At 43.6% G+C, this 21,097-nt stretch overlaps 1 protein-coding gene across 3 annotated transcripts in view; it reads right to left on the bottom strand.

Moving 5' to 3' along the window:
* Nucleotides 1-2,750: 2,750 nt before the first annotated feature.
* Nucleotides 2,751-21,097, bottom strand: part of KDR (kinase insert domain receptor) — a 45,241-nt gene continuing 26,894 nt past the window's right edge. For all 3 annotated transcript variants that reach the window (XM_035112537.3, XM_088659292.1, XM_088659300.1), the window contains 15 exons: nucleotides 20,380-20,486; nucleotides 19,811-19,946; nucleotides 17,724-17,828; nucleotides 16,495-16,608; nucleotides 15,073-15,161; nucleotides 14,001-14,145; nucleotides 13,203-13,303; nucleotides 11,974-12,096; nucleotides 11,746-11,857; nucleotides 10,882-10,981; nucleotides 9,554-9,659; nucleotides 9,230-9,381; nucleotides 5,201-5,300; nucleotides 5,022-5,110; nucleotides 2,751-4,253 (listed from right to left, as the gene is read on the bottom strand). In XM_035112537.3, coding sequence (XP_034968428.3) covers nucleotides 4,040-4,253; nucleotides 5,022-5,110; nucleotides 5,201-5,300; nucleotides 9,230-9,381; nucleotides 9,554-9,659; nucleotides 10,882-10,981; nucleotides 11,746-11,857; nucleotides 11,974-12,096; nucleotides 13,203-13,303; nucleotides 14,001-14,145; nucleotides 15,073-15,161; nucleotides 16,495-16,608; nucleotides 17,724-17,828; nucleotides 19,811-19,946; nucleotides 20,380-20,486 — 1,793 coding nt within the window. In that variant the 3' untranslated portion in view covers nucleotides 2,751-4,039. The remainder of the gene's footprint in view (nucleotides 4,254-5,021; nucleotides 5,111-5,200; nucleotides 5,301-9,229; nucleotides 9,382-9,553; nucleotides 9,660-10,881; nucleotides 10,982-11,745; nucleotides 11,858-11,973; nucleotides 12,097-13,202; nucleotides 13,304-14,000; nucleotides 14,146-15,072; nucleotides 15,162-16,494; nucleotides 16,609-17,723; nucleotides 17,829-19,810; nucleotides 19,947-20,379; nucleotides 20,487-21,097) is intronic.

The following is a 21,097-nucleotide window of genomic DNA, read 5'->3' as shown; positions in this document are numbered from 1 at the left end:
GGTGGACATGCAAGATAACAAAAGCATTCTGGGAAATGATATATAATGAGTTGAAAAAAATGTTTAAAATAGCGTTTGTGGAAAAAAACTAGAGGCTTTTTAATTGGGAATTTTAGGTGCAGAGATACCAAAGGAGCAGAAATGATTATTTATGTATGTGACAACAGCAGCGCGGATACTACTGGCCCAGAGATGGAAAGAAGATAAAGTTCCAACCAGAGACAAATGGCTGATGAAAAAGGTGGACTATGCCAAAATCGCAAAATTGACCGGGAAAATCAGAAACCAGGAAGAGTAGAACTTTAAGAAGGAATGGGAAAAAATTACAATGTATTTAAGAGAACACTGTAAACAACTAAAAACTTTGGCAGGATTTGAGTAATGCTTGTAATGTACTAAAAATCAACGTAAAAATTGATTATTTAAGAAAAATAGAAAATTAAATTAAAATTAAAAATGGTAACCATGGAAGGGTGGAGGGGAGTCAAAGGGTTCAGGGAATCCTAAAGGATGATGTTGGTGCTTATAATGTTTGAATTCAAATTTGCAATGTAAAACTCAATAAAAGAATATTTTAAAAATATGATCCTGATAGGGTTAACAGCTCATTACATCTGTGTGAGGATTATACTTTACATTGCACAGCTTTGTGGTAACAAAAGCCAAACTTCCCATAATCCCATTAAACAACTTCTTTTCTCAGAGATGCTGAGATGTTTATCAGAACCATTTGTTAAAGAGCTCCTGCTAGTTTCCAAAATGACCCCATGGAGGTATTCCCAGGACTAGATCAGTCTAAAATACTGGATGCTGTGAGATTTAAATCACAGTTCCCAGCCCAGCAAAAACCCAGGCCTACAACTGAGAATAATATTATAAGGGTGTTCTGTCAGAGGTTTTCTCTAACCAACTGGGCAAAGCGTCCGTGTTCAGCTTTGTTTAAGTTGCTGGAGGGTGGGTGTTGTTTTTGCTTTTTGTATATTTTTATTTATTGTCAAGAATAATATCTAGGTACAGAAGAATAAAAATGTCCTCAGCAGTACAGTGGTACCTCGGTTTATGAACCAAATTGGTTCTGGAAGTGTGTTCATAAACTGAAGCGTTCATAAACTGAAGCGAACTTGCCCATTGAAAGAAATGGAAAGTGGATTAATCCATTCCAGACGGGTCTGCGGAGTACTCAACCTGAAGCGTACTTAACCCGAAGCATGGGTGTAATTGGTTCCGGAAGTCTGTTCATAAACTGAAGCGAACTTTCCCATTGAAAGTAATGGAAAGTGGATTAATCCGTTCCAGATGGGTCTGCGGCGTTCGTAAACAGAAAATTCGTAAACCGAGGTGTTCATAAACCGAGGTTCCACTGTAGAGGTATTTGTCATTTTTGAGTCAATAACAGTCAATAGCAGGTTGATGAATGCAATACATCAGGTAACAACAGAATAAATAACTAGGGCAGCCTCTATTTCACCCTTTTAGTGATGATTTGGTGACGTTTTGGGGTCACTTCTGTCTTTGGCACTGTGCGCACGTGCATGATTGCATGTCCATTGGACACGCATAAATTGGTTTTTCGCTGTATTATACTGAGCTACATGGACCAGTGGTCTGACTCCATGTGAGACAGCTTCCTATGTTCTTATGTGCCGATCTAAAGGAGGAGTAAACAACATGGTCCCCTCCTGATGACATTAGTCTATAACTCTTATCAGTTCCTTCATCCATGACCAATGGTCAGGGATAATGGTTGTTGTGGCCCAACGCATCTGGAGGCTACCACATTAGTTACCCCTGCTCTAGAAGTAAAATCTCCAACTAGGTGTGAGTGCCTGCATTTTGTCTATAATGCACACAAATGTAAATGTGTGTGCATGACTATAGTACCACATGATGCACACTTCCATTTCCAAGCTGCGGTTGCCGAGGTATATTTTGAACTGTTGATTATATATCACACCCAAGTAAACATGTGTAAACTGGAGCCATGAGAGTCAACAATCCCCCCTCCCAAAGCTCTAAAAGAGTGTATCATATGACCTAAATCTCCATAGTTAAATGTTTAAATTATGTGACAGAGGGCTGGTCTGTCATGAGTCAAAATTCTTTGGACTGAGTTGAAGTTGCTTTACATTTCATAATAAAAGATTGTATAATCTGACATCTGTTGAGCCAGATGTGACCCAACAGATGCTTTGCCAAAAATATTGCATTGAGAATATATATGTTTTTATTGAAAGGCCAGGTGCCTTTCCATGAAAATGCCTAAGAAAAGAACTGTAGATGAGTGTTAAATAGATCAACACATTTTCTGACTTGTTCCTGATGTGGATTACATGTCAGACCGGAAGTAAGACCAACTTCCTTTCAAAACCAGGTGTTATGTTATTTCAGTGCTGGTTCTCAGCTACAGCACCTTCAGTGGAAGAAGATGGACAATCGAATTGAGAATCCTCAGGTTGTATCTAATCTTACTGAATACGTTGCCCAAAATGAAAATGACAGCACCGTTACAGCAGTGGGCCCTCTCTTTTTCTGCAGAAGGACTATAACTTAGAGGTAGAACACTTGTGTGCATGTAGAAGGTCTTTGTTTCATTTCCTGGCGTCTCCAGGTAGATGTCTCCATCTTGAAACCCTGAAGAGCCAATGCCTGTCATTGTAGAGAGCAAGATGGACCAATATTCTAACTGTGTATAAGGAAGCTATCTATATTTCTACGGTTATCCTCCACTGGAGGCAGCCAGGATTCTGATGTAAAAGTGAGCCTCTCACGCATTTTAATTCAGGTCTTTTCAAATTTTACAGCATTTTCCAAGAACATGAGGCAGGACAAACAGAAACTTGGGAATGAGCCCTGACACATATATATCTACAACAAGTTTTCAGAATATGCTTGAAGCCAACAGCACATTTTTCATTATATATAACATATATTTATTTCAACAATATATTACATTTCTTTCTACGCAACCAGGCTATAAATACTCTATGTGCCACTTCTGATAACTCATAGCTTCCCAAGTTTTGAAATTTTATACAAGTATTGAATTAAAAAAAATACAAAAGTAAGAGCAGTCAAAATAGCTTCACAATGTCTTTTTTTTAAAAAAAAAGAGAGGAAAGAAATATTGTAATTTACAGCACGTGTTAAAAATTCTGGCATAGAAACACATAGAAAACCTTCTAACAACTCCTAGATTGAAAAGCATCAGTCAAAATCTGAGCAGCTAATTATGCAACATGTCTGTGATACATGTGAGCTTACTGATAATGCTATTTGCTGGGATACATTGGCACTACATCAGGATTTCCCCTCTCCCCAGCAAGAATCACGGTTCTGTAAATCAAGAGCGACCAAATAAACATGGATCACAAAAACATAAGGTAAAACTCCAGGGTCATTTAGTTGAGCCTATATGTACTGACCAAGCCAAGACAGAATTGTGTTTCAGTGTGAAACATTCACTGATAGAACATCAGCTGATCAAGGACCACACAGCAAAACATGACCTCTTTCAGTAAGAGGGATAGTCCCTCTGCTTTTTGCCAGTATCCACCAGGAAGATTTAGACTGAATGCCCCTTTAATTGAAGAGAAATAAATGAAAATAGTTCAACGAGGCCAGCAAAGTAGCGATAGCACCTTCCTGAAGACGGATGCCCAAAGACAACGAAGGCACTGGCAAAATGGAAAATCCAAATGATTCTGGCCGAACACTATTCCATGTTCATATCATTGCATAGAAATGTGGCATGTCAATATTCCACTTCATGTACATCACACAGTTCACAACACTGTAACCAGGCACTCTAAAACAGGCATAGCCCTGGCAGTGCTTGGTGGTGACCGATAGGCTTCTTGAAGAATGAGTTTGGATCCAGTATTCCACAGAGCACTTTGGGTCCTTCTCATCAAACATGATGAGAACACATACACTTTCCAGTCCGGTGAATGTAGATGTTTTGGGCATCACATGCCACTGGCTCAAGAAAAAAGGCCATGTTTGGTGTAACTTCCAGTTATTCCTTCTTTTGGAGGGTATCTTAAGCGGGAGGTGAGCTAAGAGGCATCCCAGTGCCATAGGCTAGTGCACTGCAAGTCTGAGAAGCATCTTTCCTGAGAGTTAAAAGTTCTGTTTCTTCACCACAGTACGCCGTGGTGTCTGTATCGTCTGAATGATATCCTGACTGGTAGCCACTTGTTGGATCTGAAGCTTCAGACATAACAGACTCATTACTTTTACTGGAGACCAGGCCACTGCAAAATAAAAATACAGAATTAGCAATTCCACAACACAGTCTGCAATTTTTCCCCCAGTTCAATTTTTGTTTTGTTTTGCAGATAAGCATAGACCACCAATGGTAATGGTAAAGGGCCCCTGGACGGTTAAGTCCAGACAAAGGCGACTATGGGGTTGCAGAGCTCATCTCGCTTTAAGGCCAAGGGAGCCGACATTTGTCCACAGACAGCTTTCCGGTCATGTGGCCAGCATGACTAAACCACTTCTGGTGCAATGGAACACCGTGGCGGAAGCCAGAGCGCACGGAAACACCATTTACCTTCCCGTCGCAGCTATTTATCTACTCGCACCATAGCTGCCAAGTTTTCCCTTTTCTCGCGAGGAAGCCTATTCAGCATAAGGGAAAATCCCTAAAAAAAAGGGATAACTTGGCAGCTATGACTCGCACTGGTGTGCTTTCAAACTGCTAGGTGAGCAGGATCTGGGACAGAGCAACGGGAGCTCACCCCGTCATGGGGATTCAAACTACCAACCTTCTGATCGGCAAGCCCAAGAGGCTCAGTGGTTTAGACCACAGGGCCACCGCGTCCCACCCATCAGGCACTGGGAGGGATGGGAGGTTCCATTGGCCCTGCTGAGATACCAGTTCCCATTTGGGTCCTGAGTTCCCTACCCATCCCTCTTTCCTTCTGAGCCATGTATTTCAGATTGTAAGCCTGTGGCCACTCCTGTTCTAAATAATTCTGAAACAAACACGTACATTATGCTCACTTGCCCCTGCTTACCTAAAGGTCATCATCAGCTGTTTAGATTTATCTTCTAGTGCCTTTAGCTCTTCTGAGGCAAGAATCATCCCACTGTCTGTCTGGTTATCCTGAAAGACATGCGTCAAATTGATCAATCAATGGCAAAGTGTAACGAGGACTGAAGAGCACAAGCAAAATCAAAGGCGACATGGACTTACGTCATGAACCACTGTTGTTACTGTTGGTTCTACAGGGACGTCTTCAAAGGTCTTTACACTCACAGGACGGCTTTTTCTTTTACTTCCTTTGCGGTGCTGACTGGAAGACAAATATATTGCCTTGGTCAGTGTTCATGTAAGTTCAGGGGTTGCTAATGTTGGGGGGGCGCACGCTAATGGACCCTTGTTGTAATTATGAGAACATATTACAAATGGCTGCCATGGTGGAGTGGCATAACGGAACTGCGGCCCTCCAGATGTTTTGGCCTACAACTCCCATGATCCCTAGCTAACAGGACCAGTGGTCAGGGAAGATGGGAATTGTAGTCCAAAACATCTGGAGGACCGAAGTTTGGGGGTGCCTGCCTAAGAGGCCCTGGTAGAGTGGAAGGCAGGGAGGTTAGTACCAGGTGGAGCCAGAGTCAATATTAGGCAAAGTCATCCCCTGAATTGCTGTAAAGAAGATGGCGGTATGTTGGAGGCCAACTGAGGGCAGACTGAAGTTGGTGGGGCAGTACCCCATTCACCCGAGTAGACCAACCAACCTCTACCAACCAAAAATGAGGGAGACATCCCTCCCCACTTGCCCATCAACAGGAAAAAGGCACCAATACCAGCCACCATCACATTCACTCCCAGGAAGCAACTCTTGGCACCTCTGCTCTGTTCAAAATAGAAGGGAGCGTGCCCATTCCTGCAATCTAATGAAATGTGGGCATGTTTAAGGAGGGGTGTTCGGTGGAGCATAGGCCCAGCCAATGCAAACAGGAACTGAGGAGGAAGAGCAAACAATATCTCACACATTGTGGATTCTAAGGGGATATTTACTGAGACCTCTTGCAGGCACTGAAGTGTAGGTGGATTCCCACGAGGCAAGACACAGTGATAACAGCAAGAACCTTTATTGAACTAACAGAACTGGACAACATGGGCAAAGCAACTGCATATAAGCAACTGCATATATATATATATATATATATATATATATATATATATATATATATCTGAAGGTCTGGGCCACTCCTACTCCCAACTTGATTGGCTGTCTCAACTTCCAAGCTGCGAATCATGACTCAGTGTTTAAGGGCCAATGGCAGAGGCCCAAATTCTGAAATGTTCTGTGATTGGATATCATGTATCGAATCAGAACACAGGGGCTCAGAATCCTTAGTCCAGACTCAAGTTCAGGCAAACACAAACCACTGAATACGTAACAGGCACCATAGGAGGTACACTGGTGCCTGTGGCTGATAAGAGTGCTCTGCTCAAGCTTTTCAGTATCATCATCCAAGGTCAGGGCAGCACAACCTGTGACCCACTGAGCCAAATGCGGCTCACCAGTGGCTACCTGTCTACCTGTCCAGGATGCAAAGATGGAGAGTAGTGAAGCAACCATTTGTGTCCCAGTTTGCTTTGGTGGATCACAAATGGCCCTTGTCCTGAACTCCCAAATATCCATGAGTTCAGGGAAAGCAATATGCAGTTGGTTCTGATGAGGTATTTCTCTCCAACCCATGGCTTTGACCATGCTTTTGGTAACCTGAATTGATCTTGAGTCATTTGTAGCGAATAGAAACCCAAACTTTTTTCATCCTACTTCAAGTCTGTAAGTAAGGTTTGAGCAGAGGCTGGAAGGCTTCTGGCTTGTGTTTATGGCAGACTTATTATTATTATTATTATTTATTTCAGGTTACCTGTCTGCCACAAGCATGTGCAAATCCACGCAGGGGGAAAACCATGGCTGATTACAGGACAAAGTGTCTATATGAAGTGGCCTCTTTTTTTTTACTTTTGATTCTGAAAGCAGTTCTTCTGAAGAAAACCCAAGAGACAATCATTTCCAAAAATTAAAATTCAGTTGCTTACTGTGTTCAGCATCTTTTCTCTTTTTTCCTTTTTAAGATGCAAGCTAACAAAGAAGTCTGGGTCACTCTCATATTTCTTTTCATTTGGACTGACTCTATTGGAGACGGCGGCAGCAGCTGACTCAGCAAACTCCACACACACACACACACACACACACACACACACACACACACACCCTCCAAGCGAATTGTTGAAGTTGGCACTGAACATTCCACAACTTCCCTTCGCCAAAGAAAACCATCTGAGCGGGAAGCCTTCCCAATGCTCTGACAATCAGCGCTCCATATTCTCCTTACAGAGGGCCCCAACAGCCACCTCCATCACCAAAGTAAGGCACTGGAATTTAACGCTGAAAGGTAGCCTAAAAGGGAAGTTGCCCACGGGTGGTGATCTGAGAATGGCACCTCTGACAGATAAACTGGAAAAGCTCTTTCTAGGAGGCAGAACATTTGAACAAAAGGCATATTTACATTGCTAAAGTATTGTATTGGGGCCTTGATGGGGGTGGGGTGGGGAATAAATGCTTACAAAATCAAGAATGGTTCATATGCTCTACCAGACATCACTTAAGGCAATAGTTGGTACAGCGTGTGGCCAATTTTTGGTGCTTTGCAGATGAATAGTAAGTCTTGCAAATACTTGCTGATTATTTCTCTCACCTGAATAAAAAAGCACCCTGAAGTTTCTTGTTTGTTTGTTTGTTTAAGGGGCATATTTTGGCTTGCTGGGATCTTATGCAGCAGGGTCAAATTCTTTCATTTTTGAAAACTTTTAATGAAGTTTATATTTCCTTCGATACATATTTTAAGTCTATAGAATTAGTATATTGATTGTTAAATTCCACATTGACCGCTTTAATGTTTATGTGAAAATTGCGCTGAAATTCTGGTTTTTGTATGCTGTCTGTTTAGCCGTAATAATAAATATTTGTCCTATTTTTGCATGCTTGTAAGTAACCATATTATTATTATTATTATTATTATTATTATTATTATTATTGCATGCTTGTAAGTAAGGGACCCAGGTGGCGCTGTGGGTTAAACCACTAAGCCTAGGGCTTGCTGATCAGAAGGTCAGCGGTTCGAATCCCTGTGACGGGGTGAGCTCCCGAGCTCGGTCCCAGGTCCTGCCAACCTAGCAGTTCGAAAGCATGTCTAAGTGCAAGTAGATAAATAGGGACCGCTCCGGCGGGAAGGTAAACGGTGTTTCCGTGTGCTGCTCTGGTTCGCCAGAAGCAGCTTTGTCATGCAGGCCACATGACCTGGAAGCTATACGCTGGCTCCCTCGGCCAATAATGCGAGATGAGTGCGCAACCCCAGAGTCGGTCACGACTGGACCTAATGGTCAGGGGTCCCTTTACCTTTACCTTTAAGTAAATAAATATAATAATAATAATAATTAATAATAAAGCAGGGCTGGCCCACCCTAGTTCCCACTTGAAGGCAAGAAGATGGACCCAAAGATCTGATTGCTCAGTACAAGCACCAGGCCAGGCTGTACTGGTGCGGAACTTCCATTGTACAGGGTGCACAAAGGTGTGGAACTTCCCCCTTTTTTTAGTATGGGGTTTGAACCAGGGGCGTCCATTCTGGAGAACATATACTCTTCGAGACACCTACAGCGCTGAGCATTACGACTGCCTGTGGAGGCTGCAAGACTCGGGGAGCTCTATGGCTGCCTTGTTGTCTCCCTTCTTCCTTCCGAGAGGCATTAAGGGATCTGAACCTCTGCCTGGGACCACTGCCGGCTGGCAATGAAGGGATACTAGTCCAAAACTAACCACAGGGCTCTCCTTGACTTCTCTGTGTTAGTGACATGCGAGTGGCCTCACGAGCACATTTCCTGATTGGTGAGCTGGGGGGGGGGGGCATCCCTGCCATTTTTCTACATTTTCAATTTGGGCGCTTCCTTCCTCACCTCCTGAGCTGGATGCAGTGACCATCCCCCGTTGGTGTAGTGGCAGCACACCCCTCTTGTCCCAGCGAAATCAGAGTATATGGAATTGCTCTACAAATATTGCAGCCTAGTGAGCATGGCTAAATATAAACACACAGCAGCACAAACTCCTTCCTCTTTCTCACCATGATCCCCACTTTCAAAGAAAAACCTGGCAGGGAGGGAAATGCCTAGAAGTCCCCATGGAATTCTCATTAGGCTACAAACCTCAGTTCTAACGTGCTGTCATAATGGAACTGAGGATCACACACTTCCTCTTCTTCCATGCAGGAAACAGGTGAGGTTGGCAGGGACAGCCCAGAATCCTCTTCAATGTTCAGCAGCGGAGTTTGCGGGAGGACAATATAGTCCTTACCATCCTGATGTAGAAAGACAGAGAAAAATAGGGTGTGTGTGTGTGTGTGTGTGTGTGTGTGTGTGTGTGTGTGTGTGTATACTGTATATATATCCCCTATATATATAAATTTGTACATGGAGGCACTCCCCCCCCCCCCCAAGGAGTTTACAGTAGTTTTTAGAGTATGACTTTACCTGGCGGACATTTGCTTGCAATACATTTCCCAGATGTTCTACCAAATCTGAAAAAGTGGGCCTTTGTTTGGGTTCCCCATGCCAGCAGTCCAACATTGTCTGATACCTGGGAGATATAAGACAACGGTAGCAGTGTTACAAAGCAAAATAATAACAAAAATAACAACAACAACAACAACAATAATTTTATTTATACCCCACCCTTCCCAGTCAAGACCGGGCTCAGGGCGGCTAACAACAAAAATATCAACACAAGTATAAAAGAAACAATTCAGTTAAAATGCAGATTAATACAATGTTAAAATTCAATTTTAAAATTAAAAATCTACAAGTAACATAAAACCATTATGAGATAAAACCTTAGGGGAGGGTAACCCCAGGGTCAGACTGCGTCAGTCCAAAGGCCAAACGGAACAGCTCTGTCTTGCAGGCCCTACGAAAAGATGACAAATCCCACAGGGCCCTAGTCTCCTGAGACAGAGCGTTCCACTAGATCGGGGCCAGTACTGAGAAGGCCCTGGTCCTGGTCGAGACCAGCCTAACCACCTTGTGACTTGGGATCTCCAGTATGTTATTATTTGTGGACCTTAATGTCCTCTGCGGGTCATACCGGGAGAGGTGGTCCTGTAGGTACGAGGGTCCTAAGCCGCACAAGGCTTTAAAGGTCAAAACCAGCACCTTAAACCTGATCCTGTACTCCACCGGGAGCCAGTGCAGCTGGTAAAGCACTGGATGAATGTGATCCCGTGGCCGAAACCCCGTAAGGAGCCACGCCGTGGCATTCTGCACCCGCTGGAGTTTCTGGGTCAGTTTCAAGGGTAGAGCAAGCGTAGAGCAAGTTACAATAATCAAGCCTAGAAATGACCATCGCATGGATCACTGTCCCAGGACAAGATCATATTCTGCTTCTTAGTGATAGTTAATAGCTAAGAGCAATAAGCTGGTCAGTACTGTACTGCCAGAACAAGAGAAAAGTCGCATTTACACCATTAAAGCACATTTAAAGGGCATGGCCTCCTGCAAAGAATCCTGGGAACTGTAGTTTGTGGAGGGTGCTAGGAATTGTAGATCTGTGAGGAGTAAACTGCAGTTCCCAGGATGTTTTGGGCAAAGACATGCGCTATTAATATGCCCTGAATGTTCTTTAAATGTATGAGCTGACTGCGACCAAATATTTGACTTCTTGCGCTTCCTCCCTCCCTGCCATTAGTAAAAAAGCCCACTGGCCACTAGTGGCTGAATTAGAGTGAGATTTTTTTCCTGACCTACTCCTAAGTAAATTATCCATTTCTGAGACAGGGCATGTTTGCACCAGTAAAAATTCTTACATTTCAGGTGTTGTATAGTCTGGTGCCCTCATCCTTGTTCCCTCTTTCAGTCTTCTGCAGAATTCCTCATCAATCTTGACACCAGGGTATGGCGAGGCTCCTGAAATGACAGATTTCCTTATAGTAAGGTGCTTTAAATGCTGGTGGTGATTTTCAGCTAAATATATGTCAATTCACTGAAATAAGAGCTAACTAAAATGATAGAAGCTCAATTAGACTGGGTCTAGAGAGAATCACTTACATTGGACAGGGAAATAAAATGACTGCTTGCATGAACAACAGTCATAGAATGTTCCTGAGATGTGCGGATATTTGATCTGAGTTCCATATTGCCAAGCTCTAATTTTTCATTATTATTCTTATTCTTATTATTAATTTGCAAATTTTCATTTGCAAGGAAAAGAAGGAAAAGAAAGGGGGGGGGAGATTAAATAAAATGTGAGGAGTTGCTATGTTTTTGCTCTGTTTTTCTTTAAGCAGTTTCTCTCCCACTGGGAGAGAATGGTAGAAAAATGGTAGAAAAATTATCAGAAAATCCTTAGCTGCTTTTCTACAATGGTAGAAAAATGACCAGAAAAGCCTTAGCTGCTGAGCTGGTTTAAATGTCTCCCTGGCCTGTTGGGGAACTGAAATAGCTCTGAATCCAAGCATTTCCTTGTGCTCTCCTGGAATGACCCTGAACCACCTCAACAACAACAACAAAAATTGGCCCTTCTGACACTGGAGTTCTGACACCTGGCTTGCAGGATCTCCCTCTCAGAAGTCAGAGTTCTGCCTCTGGGTTGGGGACATCCTATGGCACATGAGATGCCCTCCCAGGTCCCATGGGATTTCACCCTGGGTAACCAAAGTAATGTGACTTACCTAAGGAAAATATCTCCCACAGCAGTACACCAAAGGACCAAACATCGCTTTGAATGGTGTATACTCTGTCAAAAATGGTTTCCGGTGCCATCCACTTTAGGGGTAGCCTAGCCTAAATGTTTATTAGCAAAGCAATAGAGAAAAGGAAGCATTAAATATATGCCACAATGTCATTGTTAATATCTTTTTCTAAGTAAATGTCCCGCTATTTCACAGACGGAAACTTACATCTCCCTTCCTGACATAATCTGGATCTTTGTAGATATCTCGGGCCAATCCAAAATCACAAATTTTGACCACGTTGTTCTCCGATAAGAGGATATTGCGAGCTGCCAGATCTCTGTGGATACACTGCAAGGAGAGGAACAATGGGCCTGTTATTTGGATTGTTCCAAAGAGCTTTGTTAACCTTGTCTTAATTGGTACCTTCCTTGCAAGGCTCAGCACTTTGTAGGTTATTAAAATGAATGTCCCAATAAGGCTTAAATGAAACTCAGAGTAAACATGTTGTTTCTGTTGAGAGACAGTCTTTTGCACTGCCTTAGAAGATAAATGAGAGAAGATAAATATTTGAAAACACATCCATGGACTTCCACGTGTGGGAAGACTTGACATGAGGTAGGCATGGCAAGAGAGACAGACAAAGAAGACTTCAGAGCCTGCTCCACCTGGACTCTCCCTTCTCCCCACATACAGAGACATCTACCAACAACTGCTCTGTGGAGTAGAACATTGGATGCTGGCTCTCACTGCAGTGGGGCCAATTGTTTTGTTTTGAAGGTGTGGTTCTTGGTGAATCCAGTGTATTTTACAGACGTTGTGAGTTTGAGAGCCATGGCTTACATCACCCCACCCCACCGACCACTTGAAAATTGTTGAGAGTCTTGTTTTTTTCTGACTGTTTTAGCAATTGTAATGTTCTGCATTAGATGCTGTACGGTTTTTTAAAAATTGAATTTTATAGCTTCTTTTATTTCTTATATACTGTATTTTATTGTCTTACCATTTGAATTCCGTAGGATTCAAACCACAATACAATAAAACATAAAGAAATAAAAGCAGCAGCAGCAACAACAAAATAATCAATATAAGCATTTGAAGCAAGGGATTTGCTATCTCCCCATCTTTAACCATAAATCCACAGACATGCTGCAGAGCTGCTGAACGGACCACGTCCTCAGACAACAGTTTGGAAACCCCTGTTGTAAACCGCTTTAAAAACTCTAGCCAAAAAGGGAAATGTGTATTAAAATGAATTAAAGGCCAGTGTATGCCTGGTGACAGGTGAATATACAAGTGCCGACGTCTTTACCAAAGAACTTTGCAATATCAACTGCTTTAAATCAGAGTGTACAGAAATGCTGAGTGAGCTCTGGCACTATCCTTATTATCACAATCGTTCCCAGTGACATGCAGTCATCTGACAAATGTCATTTCCCCCAAGAGGAATGCCTTACTTTCCGCGAGGCCAGGAATTCCATCCCCCGGGCCACCTGGAAGCTATAGCAGATGAGGTCCTCCAGGCTTAGTGGGTTCTTGCAAGGATCTTCAGATGTTGCTGCAAAGAGAAAGGTCAGCGTATATAAATGCATAATACACTGGGCATCCTAATTCACCAGGTAACACCTATACAGAAGCCCCATCCTTCAGATTCCTTTCTTCATTTCTGGCTTCCAGGTATATGGATACTTGGAGCTATGCAGCAGGAGTTACCCTCAGTGATTCAGCATGGAAAAGCAAGTCAGAATGCCATATTGTTAGAGTAAACTTCCATATTGCCCCAATAGCTGCACAATGAAGGATATAACATGTGTATTTTAGAGTGATACAAAATACATATTTTATTATCCAGGGCCGTCTTTAGCAGATGCAGTGCCGGGGTGCAAATATCCACCCAGCACCCCCAAATTACCACAGATAGTGGGGAGGGGGGGAAACTGCACACTGGCAGCCATGGGGCAGGGCGCAACTCTCCCCCATGCCACTGCGGGAGAGTGATCTCCGCAGAGGCTTGGGAGGGAAGCTGCGCACCCACCAGCCATATGCAAAGCCGTGCAGCTCCCCCACTCACTGGGGCACCCCTGAGAGGCCGGCGCCGTAGCGCGATGCACCACTAGGCCCTGTGGGAAAGACGGTTCTGGTTTTATCAGCAAATGATACAGGAGCACCTAATCCTATAAGAATGGAGAAGCCAAGGAAACACTTTGATCTCAATATTCTAAAGACATGGATAATGATTTAAGACAAATACCCACCATCCCCCACTTCTAAATCGCTGAAAGATCGCTCCTCTCCAAACCCGGAACTGGCTGAGCTCTGGCTGCTTGCAATGCTGTCTAGGCGTTTCTTCAAGTCTGCAGAGACTTCACCATTTCCCTGCCTGTACCGAGCATGATTGGCCTGCAAAGAAAGGGAATATGGATGAGACAAATGAAATGAACAGTGGGGTGGGAGAGCTGAAAACAATGCCAATATATTTCACATTTAGCAACCAACATGCCCTTTTGCTTTCAGATAGTACATAGGTAGATGAGTCTTAAAAACCCAAGACACAAATTTTCAAGGCCCTCTAGCAGCTATGGTGGCTCATTTACCAGAAGTAATGTATTGAGTGTTAACTCTGGAACTGTATACTCGATTCTGACCAAACTAAGCCCCCTAGAACACAGTATACATCAGGATTTCCAAAAGCTATAACAGAGTATAATTTAGTAATCTACCATGAGAATAATGGAAATGTACACACAGTAATTACAAACATAAAGTGTTAATGAAGGTATAAACCCATGTCGACCATGATACGACCTACAGAAGTGTAGATTTCACTTAGAAATGTTAAATCGTTATTTTAATTCCTATTTTTAAAAATATTTATATTTTAATTTTCAGTGAGAAAATAAAGTAACAGACAAAAACAAAAGCGTAAAAGGAAAAGCAAACAAAAAGGAAACTTGAAATTGTGACACAATACAAAATATAGGTATATAAGTAATAGTTTTTCCAACTAATGAAAAATTACTAATGAGACATTATAATTTTTATAACTGCCTTTTCATAACAGCATTTCAAATATCATTGTATTTATCTAGTTATTTTAACTCCTATTCACATCCAAGAGATCTCACAGTAGAGAAGTTAAAAGGATCTTAAAACTGAAAAGCAGAGCAGCCTCCCCCCTACCAGATTTTTTTCAATGAATCCAGGGACACTTTTCAATTTCCTACCAAAAGATGGATTTTGTCAGGGGACTGATTTGTAAATCCGGGGGCTGTCCCCAGGAAACGGGGACGTCTGGTAACCTTACCCTACATTTCACGCAGGCCTCACCTTGTATGGAACAAAATCACTCCGCTTGCTTCTCAAGTACACTGACAGATTTCCAAACTTGCAGTACTCGACGATCACCATGAGTGGCCCTAAAGGAACACAATGAGAACAAGACTTAGAGGGCTTTCTCCCAGCCTTTCCTCTAGCAACTGGCCATATCAGGTCACTGGTGGAGGAAGAGGAGTGCGGGGGGAGTGCACCGCCCCCGGGCAATGCAATCAAGGTGGGGTGCCATCGCGGCTTCGCCCCCGCCCGCGCTGGGTGCCACGCCTCTGCAGGCGGCGTACCATGTTCCCAGGACACATGCCAGCCCCGCCCCTGCTTGCTCTCCCCCCCCCCGGTACCGGAGCATTAAGCTCCGCCACTGTATCAGGTGTGGCTAACCTGCGGCCCTCCAGCTGTTGCTGAACTCCAAATCCCACTGGCTCCAAGCAGGATAGTCAATGCTCAGAGAGACGGGAGTTGGAGGCCTGCAACATCTGGAGTTCCTCACTCCTGCTCCATGTCATGCCTGGAAAATGTGTGGTCCAGCAAGCAGAATGAAGCCCTCCCTACCATCACTGAAAATGCACCAGGGATTAATGAAAATATCTGTTCTTGCCTTTCGTTTTGTTTGGTAGATGTCAAATTGTGTGCAGGCCTCCTCTGTACATGTGTTATTATAAAGTTGCTCTCACTTTCACATGCAACATTTTTGTAAGTATTTTAAAGATTTGATCCCCACCAGAAAGACACTGAGTAGCTTACAAAAACTAATAATAAAACAGTGAGAAAAAGGGTTTAAACTGGGGGTGGGGGTGGAAACCCAGTGGCAAAATATTCAGCATTAAAATGGGAGGGCAAATCAATAGATTAAGCATAATTCTGCGGGATTCTATATATCTCCATTGTATCTTTCTCAACCTAGAGCTTCTTTTTAAAGTTAAATACCTCAAAGGCACAAAGAATCAATAGGTTCTTTGCCTAGTGAAACTTCCCCTCCTGAACCTGAACCTTGGCTTCCACTTTCACCATTATTTCAGCAGATGAGAAACTGGGTTCATGCATTTGCTGCAATAATGCCTTGCTTTGCCATAAAACGGACCAGGAATGGGCAGGGTGAATGCATTTCCCCCCCAGCCGGCAGTGGCTTTCTAAGAATGCACAGAAAGGAACAGATAACGCTACCCCACATACCCACTGCAATCAAGGAAGGAAAGCTCTGATTTCTTGTTTGTTTGCATTGCTGTTTTACTAAACGTTGTGTCTATTTTTGTTGCACCTATTTTTGTGGCTTTTGGATCTCCAGGTTGTAGACAGAAGTCTCTCCAGGCCTAGCTGCTTGAAACTCATTAATGGCAGACTCTTGGGGGGGGGGTGTTAAAGCGGTGAGCACCACTGAGCTATGCCCTCTTCACAAAGTGGCAAAAAAACAACACTTACCTCCTGGCTTTGTACAGGCCCCAAGTAAATTGACCACATTGAGATGATGACCAATATGAATGAGGATTTTGAGCTCCGACATAAGTGCCCTATGTTCACTGTGTGTTGCACCCTCTGTAAATGAAAAAGAAATATAGATATTGTCCTGTCTATAGAGTAGCAATAAAGGTCCGCTTGCCATCTTCCTTCAAAGTAGGATGCGAAGGGACCACACAATCCAACAGGTCTGTGTGGCTTCTTTAATACTAGTGAGCAAAATTTTGCATGATCAAACTTAAAGCCTATGTTTATTAAAGCATTTTTTATGAGCCTAAGAAGGTGCCCATCTTATTTGATAATCCGACCACTGGTCCATGTAGCTCAGTGTTGTTTATATTGACTGCTAGTGGCTCTATAGTTTTAGACAGGAGTCTTTCAAAGCCCAACCTGGAGATGTAGGGGATTGAACCTGGGATTCTCTGAACAGGGGCATAGCGTGGGTTACCGGTGCCTCAGGGCAGGGCAAGCGTTGCACCCCCTGGTGGACTAGGCAGTGGCCAGTCCCTTCGCCAACCAGCATCTAATCAAGTGAGTTTCTCCTTGCAAACTAGCCCCAACCTGGGAGCAGAGATAAGGCAAAGAAATGCAAAGCCAAGAGCGCCATTGTGTCCTTGCAGCAAGGTGATCTGGGCAACGCACGTGGCTCTGGCAGTGCTTTTCCGCCTTCCTCTTCCTCCCTCCCTCTCAGCCCTCCCCCATGCTATGCCACTGTTTCTGAATGCAAAGTAGATGCTCTTCCACAGAGCTACTGTGAGGGTTGGCTCCTTGCTTGAAGGAAGCCACAAGAGGGAGCAAGATGGTATTTCACCTTAGTTTAACGAAGAAAGCATAGTGCATTTATTGTGCTTAATGAAAATTTAACAGAGAATAGGCATAAAGAGTGGGAAGAAAGCATGTGTGGAGTTCAAAATATCTAACCAAGTTCAAAACAATCTACAGGACTGGGAAAAGAAACTCATTGCTTAATGGAAACAATTAAGACAATAAAAATGAATATACTCTCCCAACATTCTATTTCTGCTATGAAAGCTTCTCATCCCCTAGGTTGAACTAAGTGAGAAGAGATTGGCAAGTTTATATCTTGTAGCTATATCCAATAGCTACAACCAACTGAGGTCTTACAATGTCACCAGCAACTGCTGATAGCCCACAACATCCTTCATAGGTGAATTTTAGTTCTCGAGCCTCACCTTTAAGCATTTTGACTGCAACAGTCCGGCAGGTAGTCATTTTATCGATTCCAAATGCATCTGCTTCAATCACTTGGCCAAAGGCTCCCCGACCAAGCGGCTTACCTGGATACAAAATTAAACAAAAAGATAAACTTTTTATATTTCTACTGTCCAAGCAATTGAAGGGAGCTGGTTACTTATTTGGCAATCAAGGCTGGTGGATCACGCTGGAATGAAGGCAGAGAGCAGCACAGGTATAAAGGGAGCAAGCAGAAAAGCAGAATCCTGCCGCCTTACGTGTTGTGTTACAGTAAAACATACATGTTTCTGGAAATGGCATCAAAACAAGAAGTCTAGAGCATGGGGTTCCCAATTGCGGTCTGTGGACCGCCAATGGTCTGCAAGCTTCATTTAGAGGTGGCCCTTGACCTGTCTAGGGCTTTGCGGTTATAGAGGGAAGATGGCACACCTAGTAAATTAAATGCTCATATTCAGTGCTTTTTTCTCCTAGAAAAAGAGGTGCCAGTACTCACTGTGAAGTTGTTACAGTAAGTGTCACACTTTTTAACTGAAAAAAGAGAGGTGCTGTTACTGCGTACCCTTGAGTACCCCCTGAAGAAAAAGCACTGTTCATATTGACTTTTAATTGCCTTTTTATTGCTTCTTTTATTTCTTGAATTTTAATGCATACAACTTGAATTCCATGGAATTCAAATTATAATACAAAACATCCAATAAATAAAAGCAGTAATAAAAATGCAATTTCAAAAATCAAACAGCAATGCATTGCAACTGCTACAAAAGGCAGAAAAATCATTATGTGGTCTGCCAAGGCTATGGTAAAAAAGAAAAAGGTTGGGCACCACTGGGCTCAAGTGGTTTTTTCTCTAGGCTGTTGAACTAGGGAACAGTAGGCAGCCCAGTTCAATAGAATCAGGGAAACTAGGCTCTCCAATTTGTAAGCACTGCTTCATCGCCCCGGAAGTGTGCCACTATGATGCAGACACTCTGTGGAATGTTACTTTGCATATACTTATGATTACTCCTTTTTAAAAAATTACGGTACATAAAATCTTTGGAATCCAGTGCCGAGATCTGGCTATGACATTAAAGCCTAAGGAGTCTCCAACTCCACTCTAGGTATTTCTTGCAAACCTGAAAGTTTGAGTGCATACATGGTGCCCTCCAATGGATAGTGAACCAGGAGCTCCAAGCTCCAATCAGAGCATACAATGACCTCCATATTGGATATTAGGATAGCTCAGATGGTTAGAGTGTGGTGCCAAGGTTGCAGGTTCGATCCCCGTATGGGACAAGTTCCATATTCCTGCATTGCAGGGGGCTGGACTAAATAATCCCCAGGTTCTCTTCCTATACAATTCTTGGATTCTATCAGGGCTGTCCTTTCCATTTGGCTTAGTGGCGTGGTGCGCCAGGGCGCCTCCCCATCAGGGGCACTGGGCTGGGGCGCCGAGCAGCCCTGCGCGCTGCTCATGTTTGAGGCAGCGAGCGAGACGCTGCTGCTGAAGCAGCCTAGCTCTCCCACTGCTCCTCCTCCATTGCCCTTGCAGGGGGCGGTTGACTGTATCCTCTGCCATGCGCTGTTCCCGCCACGCCCCCTCGCAACAGCAGGCTTGCAAGGGGGGCTTGGTGGGAACAGTGCATCGAAAGGAGCCCTTTCGGTGCGCTATTTACGCCACGTCCCCTCGCCTGGGCGGACTTGCTAGGCGCCGTTGGAATGGCGGCTAGCAAGCCTGCTGTTTCCGCCACGTCCCCTCACCTGGGCGGACTTGCTAGGCGTCGTTGGAATGGCGGCTAGCAAGCCTACTGTTGCGAGGGGGCGTGGTGGGAACAGCGCACCGAAAGGGCTCTTTTCGGTGCACTGTTCCCGCCGTGTCCCCTCGCAACAGAAGGCTTGCTAGCCGCCGTTCCAATGCCGCCTAGCAAGCAGGGGGGCGCCAGAGGGATTTTGCACCACGGCGCTGGATACCCTTAAGATGGCCCTGGATTCTATCACGTATTTCCAAAACCAGCACTTAATTAAAGCAGCCTCTGATTTCAAGTCTGGAGGGACATTTCACTTGCTCATTCATAAGGAGACCCACCTAGCTTTAGCCTATCTCTGGGGAATTCCCATGTGCTGGCATCGTAAGGGAGACGTTCACATTGTTCATCCATAGGGACTTCATCAGGATCCATGATGATAGATAGGTAGCCAGTCTTTAGTTCTCCTCCATTGGCCTGAAAAAATAAAAGCAGTAGTAGTAGTGCAAATTAAATACAATTATCCTTACTGCTTAGGCAATGAGCGGTGGGTCACATTTACTGGCATTATAGGTCACATTTACTGGCATTTTTTGTCCACAGGAATGCAAGTATGCAGTTCTCCCCCAGAAACATTGCAGGGCATGTGCCCACAAATCATTGTTAATTACTCGCTTTATTAATTTCTGGAAAAGGTCTTTTTTTTTTCCTCCACCAAATGCCTGGTCAATTAAAAAGCACAATTTATGTGCCCTCAAATTCCAGGCAAGAATGTGACGGTACCAAGAGGGAAAAAATGCGGCTGTTGATTTAAAGACAATGCAAGAAACAACACAAAAGAGTCCCCATCAGTTTTCATTTGCCATGCAAGATTGGTGCCGATGGGACAGTGGGAGAATGGTTTCATTACCCGCTTAACGGTCCGGAGAATGATGACGAGGAGCAACCAGAAGAACATGGCAATTACCGCCGTTCCAACCAGAATAATGAGCTCGAGGTTCGTTTTCTCATCAGTGCCTGGGAAGAGACAATTGAACAGTTCATTGATAGTAGCCCAGAGCTTATTGGGGCAGGTCATCAGCTGAAGTACTGAAAGAGGTTCCTTGTCTGAGAACAAGAATGTTAGGAGTCCAACACGTAGCAAGTCAACTAAGACAAAAATGTGTTAAAGGGAAAGTGTATGTAGGGCACTTCAGTACACAGTACAAATCCCTCCACTGGAACTCGAGGTGACTTGACCCAAGAGGAGTCCGTAATACTGGTCAGTCAATGCATTATTTGATTAATCTCCTCACTCTATGAAATAAACCAAGTTGTGCACACTGGTATGTGGTAATATTGGTCTCCCAGCAGGGAGTAAAGAACTGAGCAGATCCAGTCAAAGTTAAGCACTTTTAGGTGTTCCCGCAGAAAGCCCTGGGATTTTAAAAGTACTTTAATTTTGTTGCATTGTGCCTTTTGTCTCCAGATAAATTTTCCAAAATATGACTTATTTATACTGCTCTGAATGGATAGAAGCCAACAAGCTGCATTGGATCAAGCAATGTTGGGTAACTAATAAGTAGGGATGAACACATCTGTCTATTTCAGGTCTCTCAGTTTCTCATTTTTATTACCTTAAAATTTAG

Source organism: Zootoca vivipara, chromosome Z1, assembly GCF_965207765.1.
Source record: "Zootoca vivipara chromosome Z1, rZooViv2.hap1.1, whole genome shotgun sequence".
Lineage (NCBI taxonomy): Eukaryota > Metazoa > Chordata > Lepidosauria > Squamata > Lacertidae > Zootoca > Zootoca vivipara.
The sequence above is the reverse complement of the archived record's forward strand: the minus strand, read 5'-3'. Positions and strand labels throughout refer to the sequence as shown.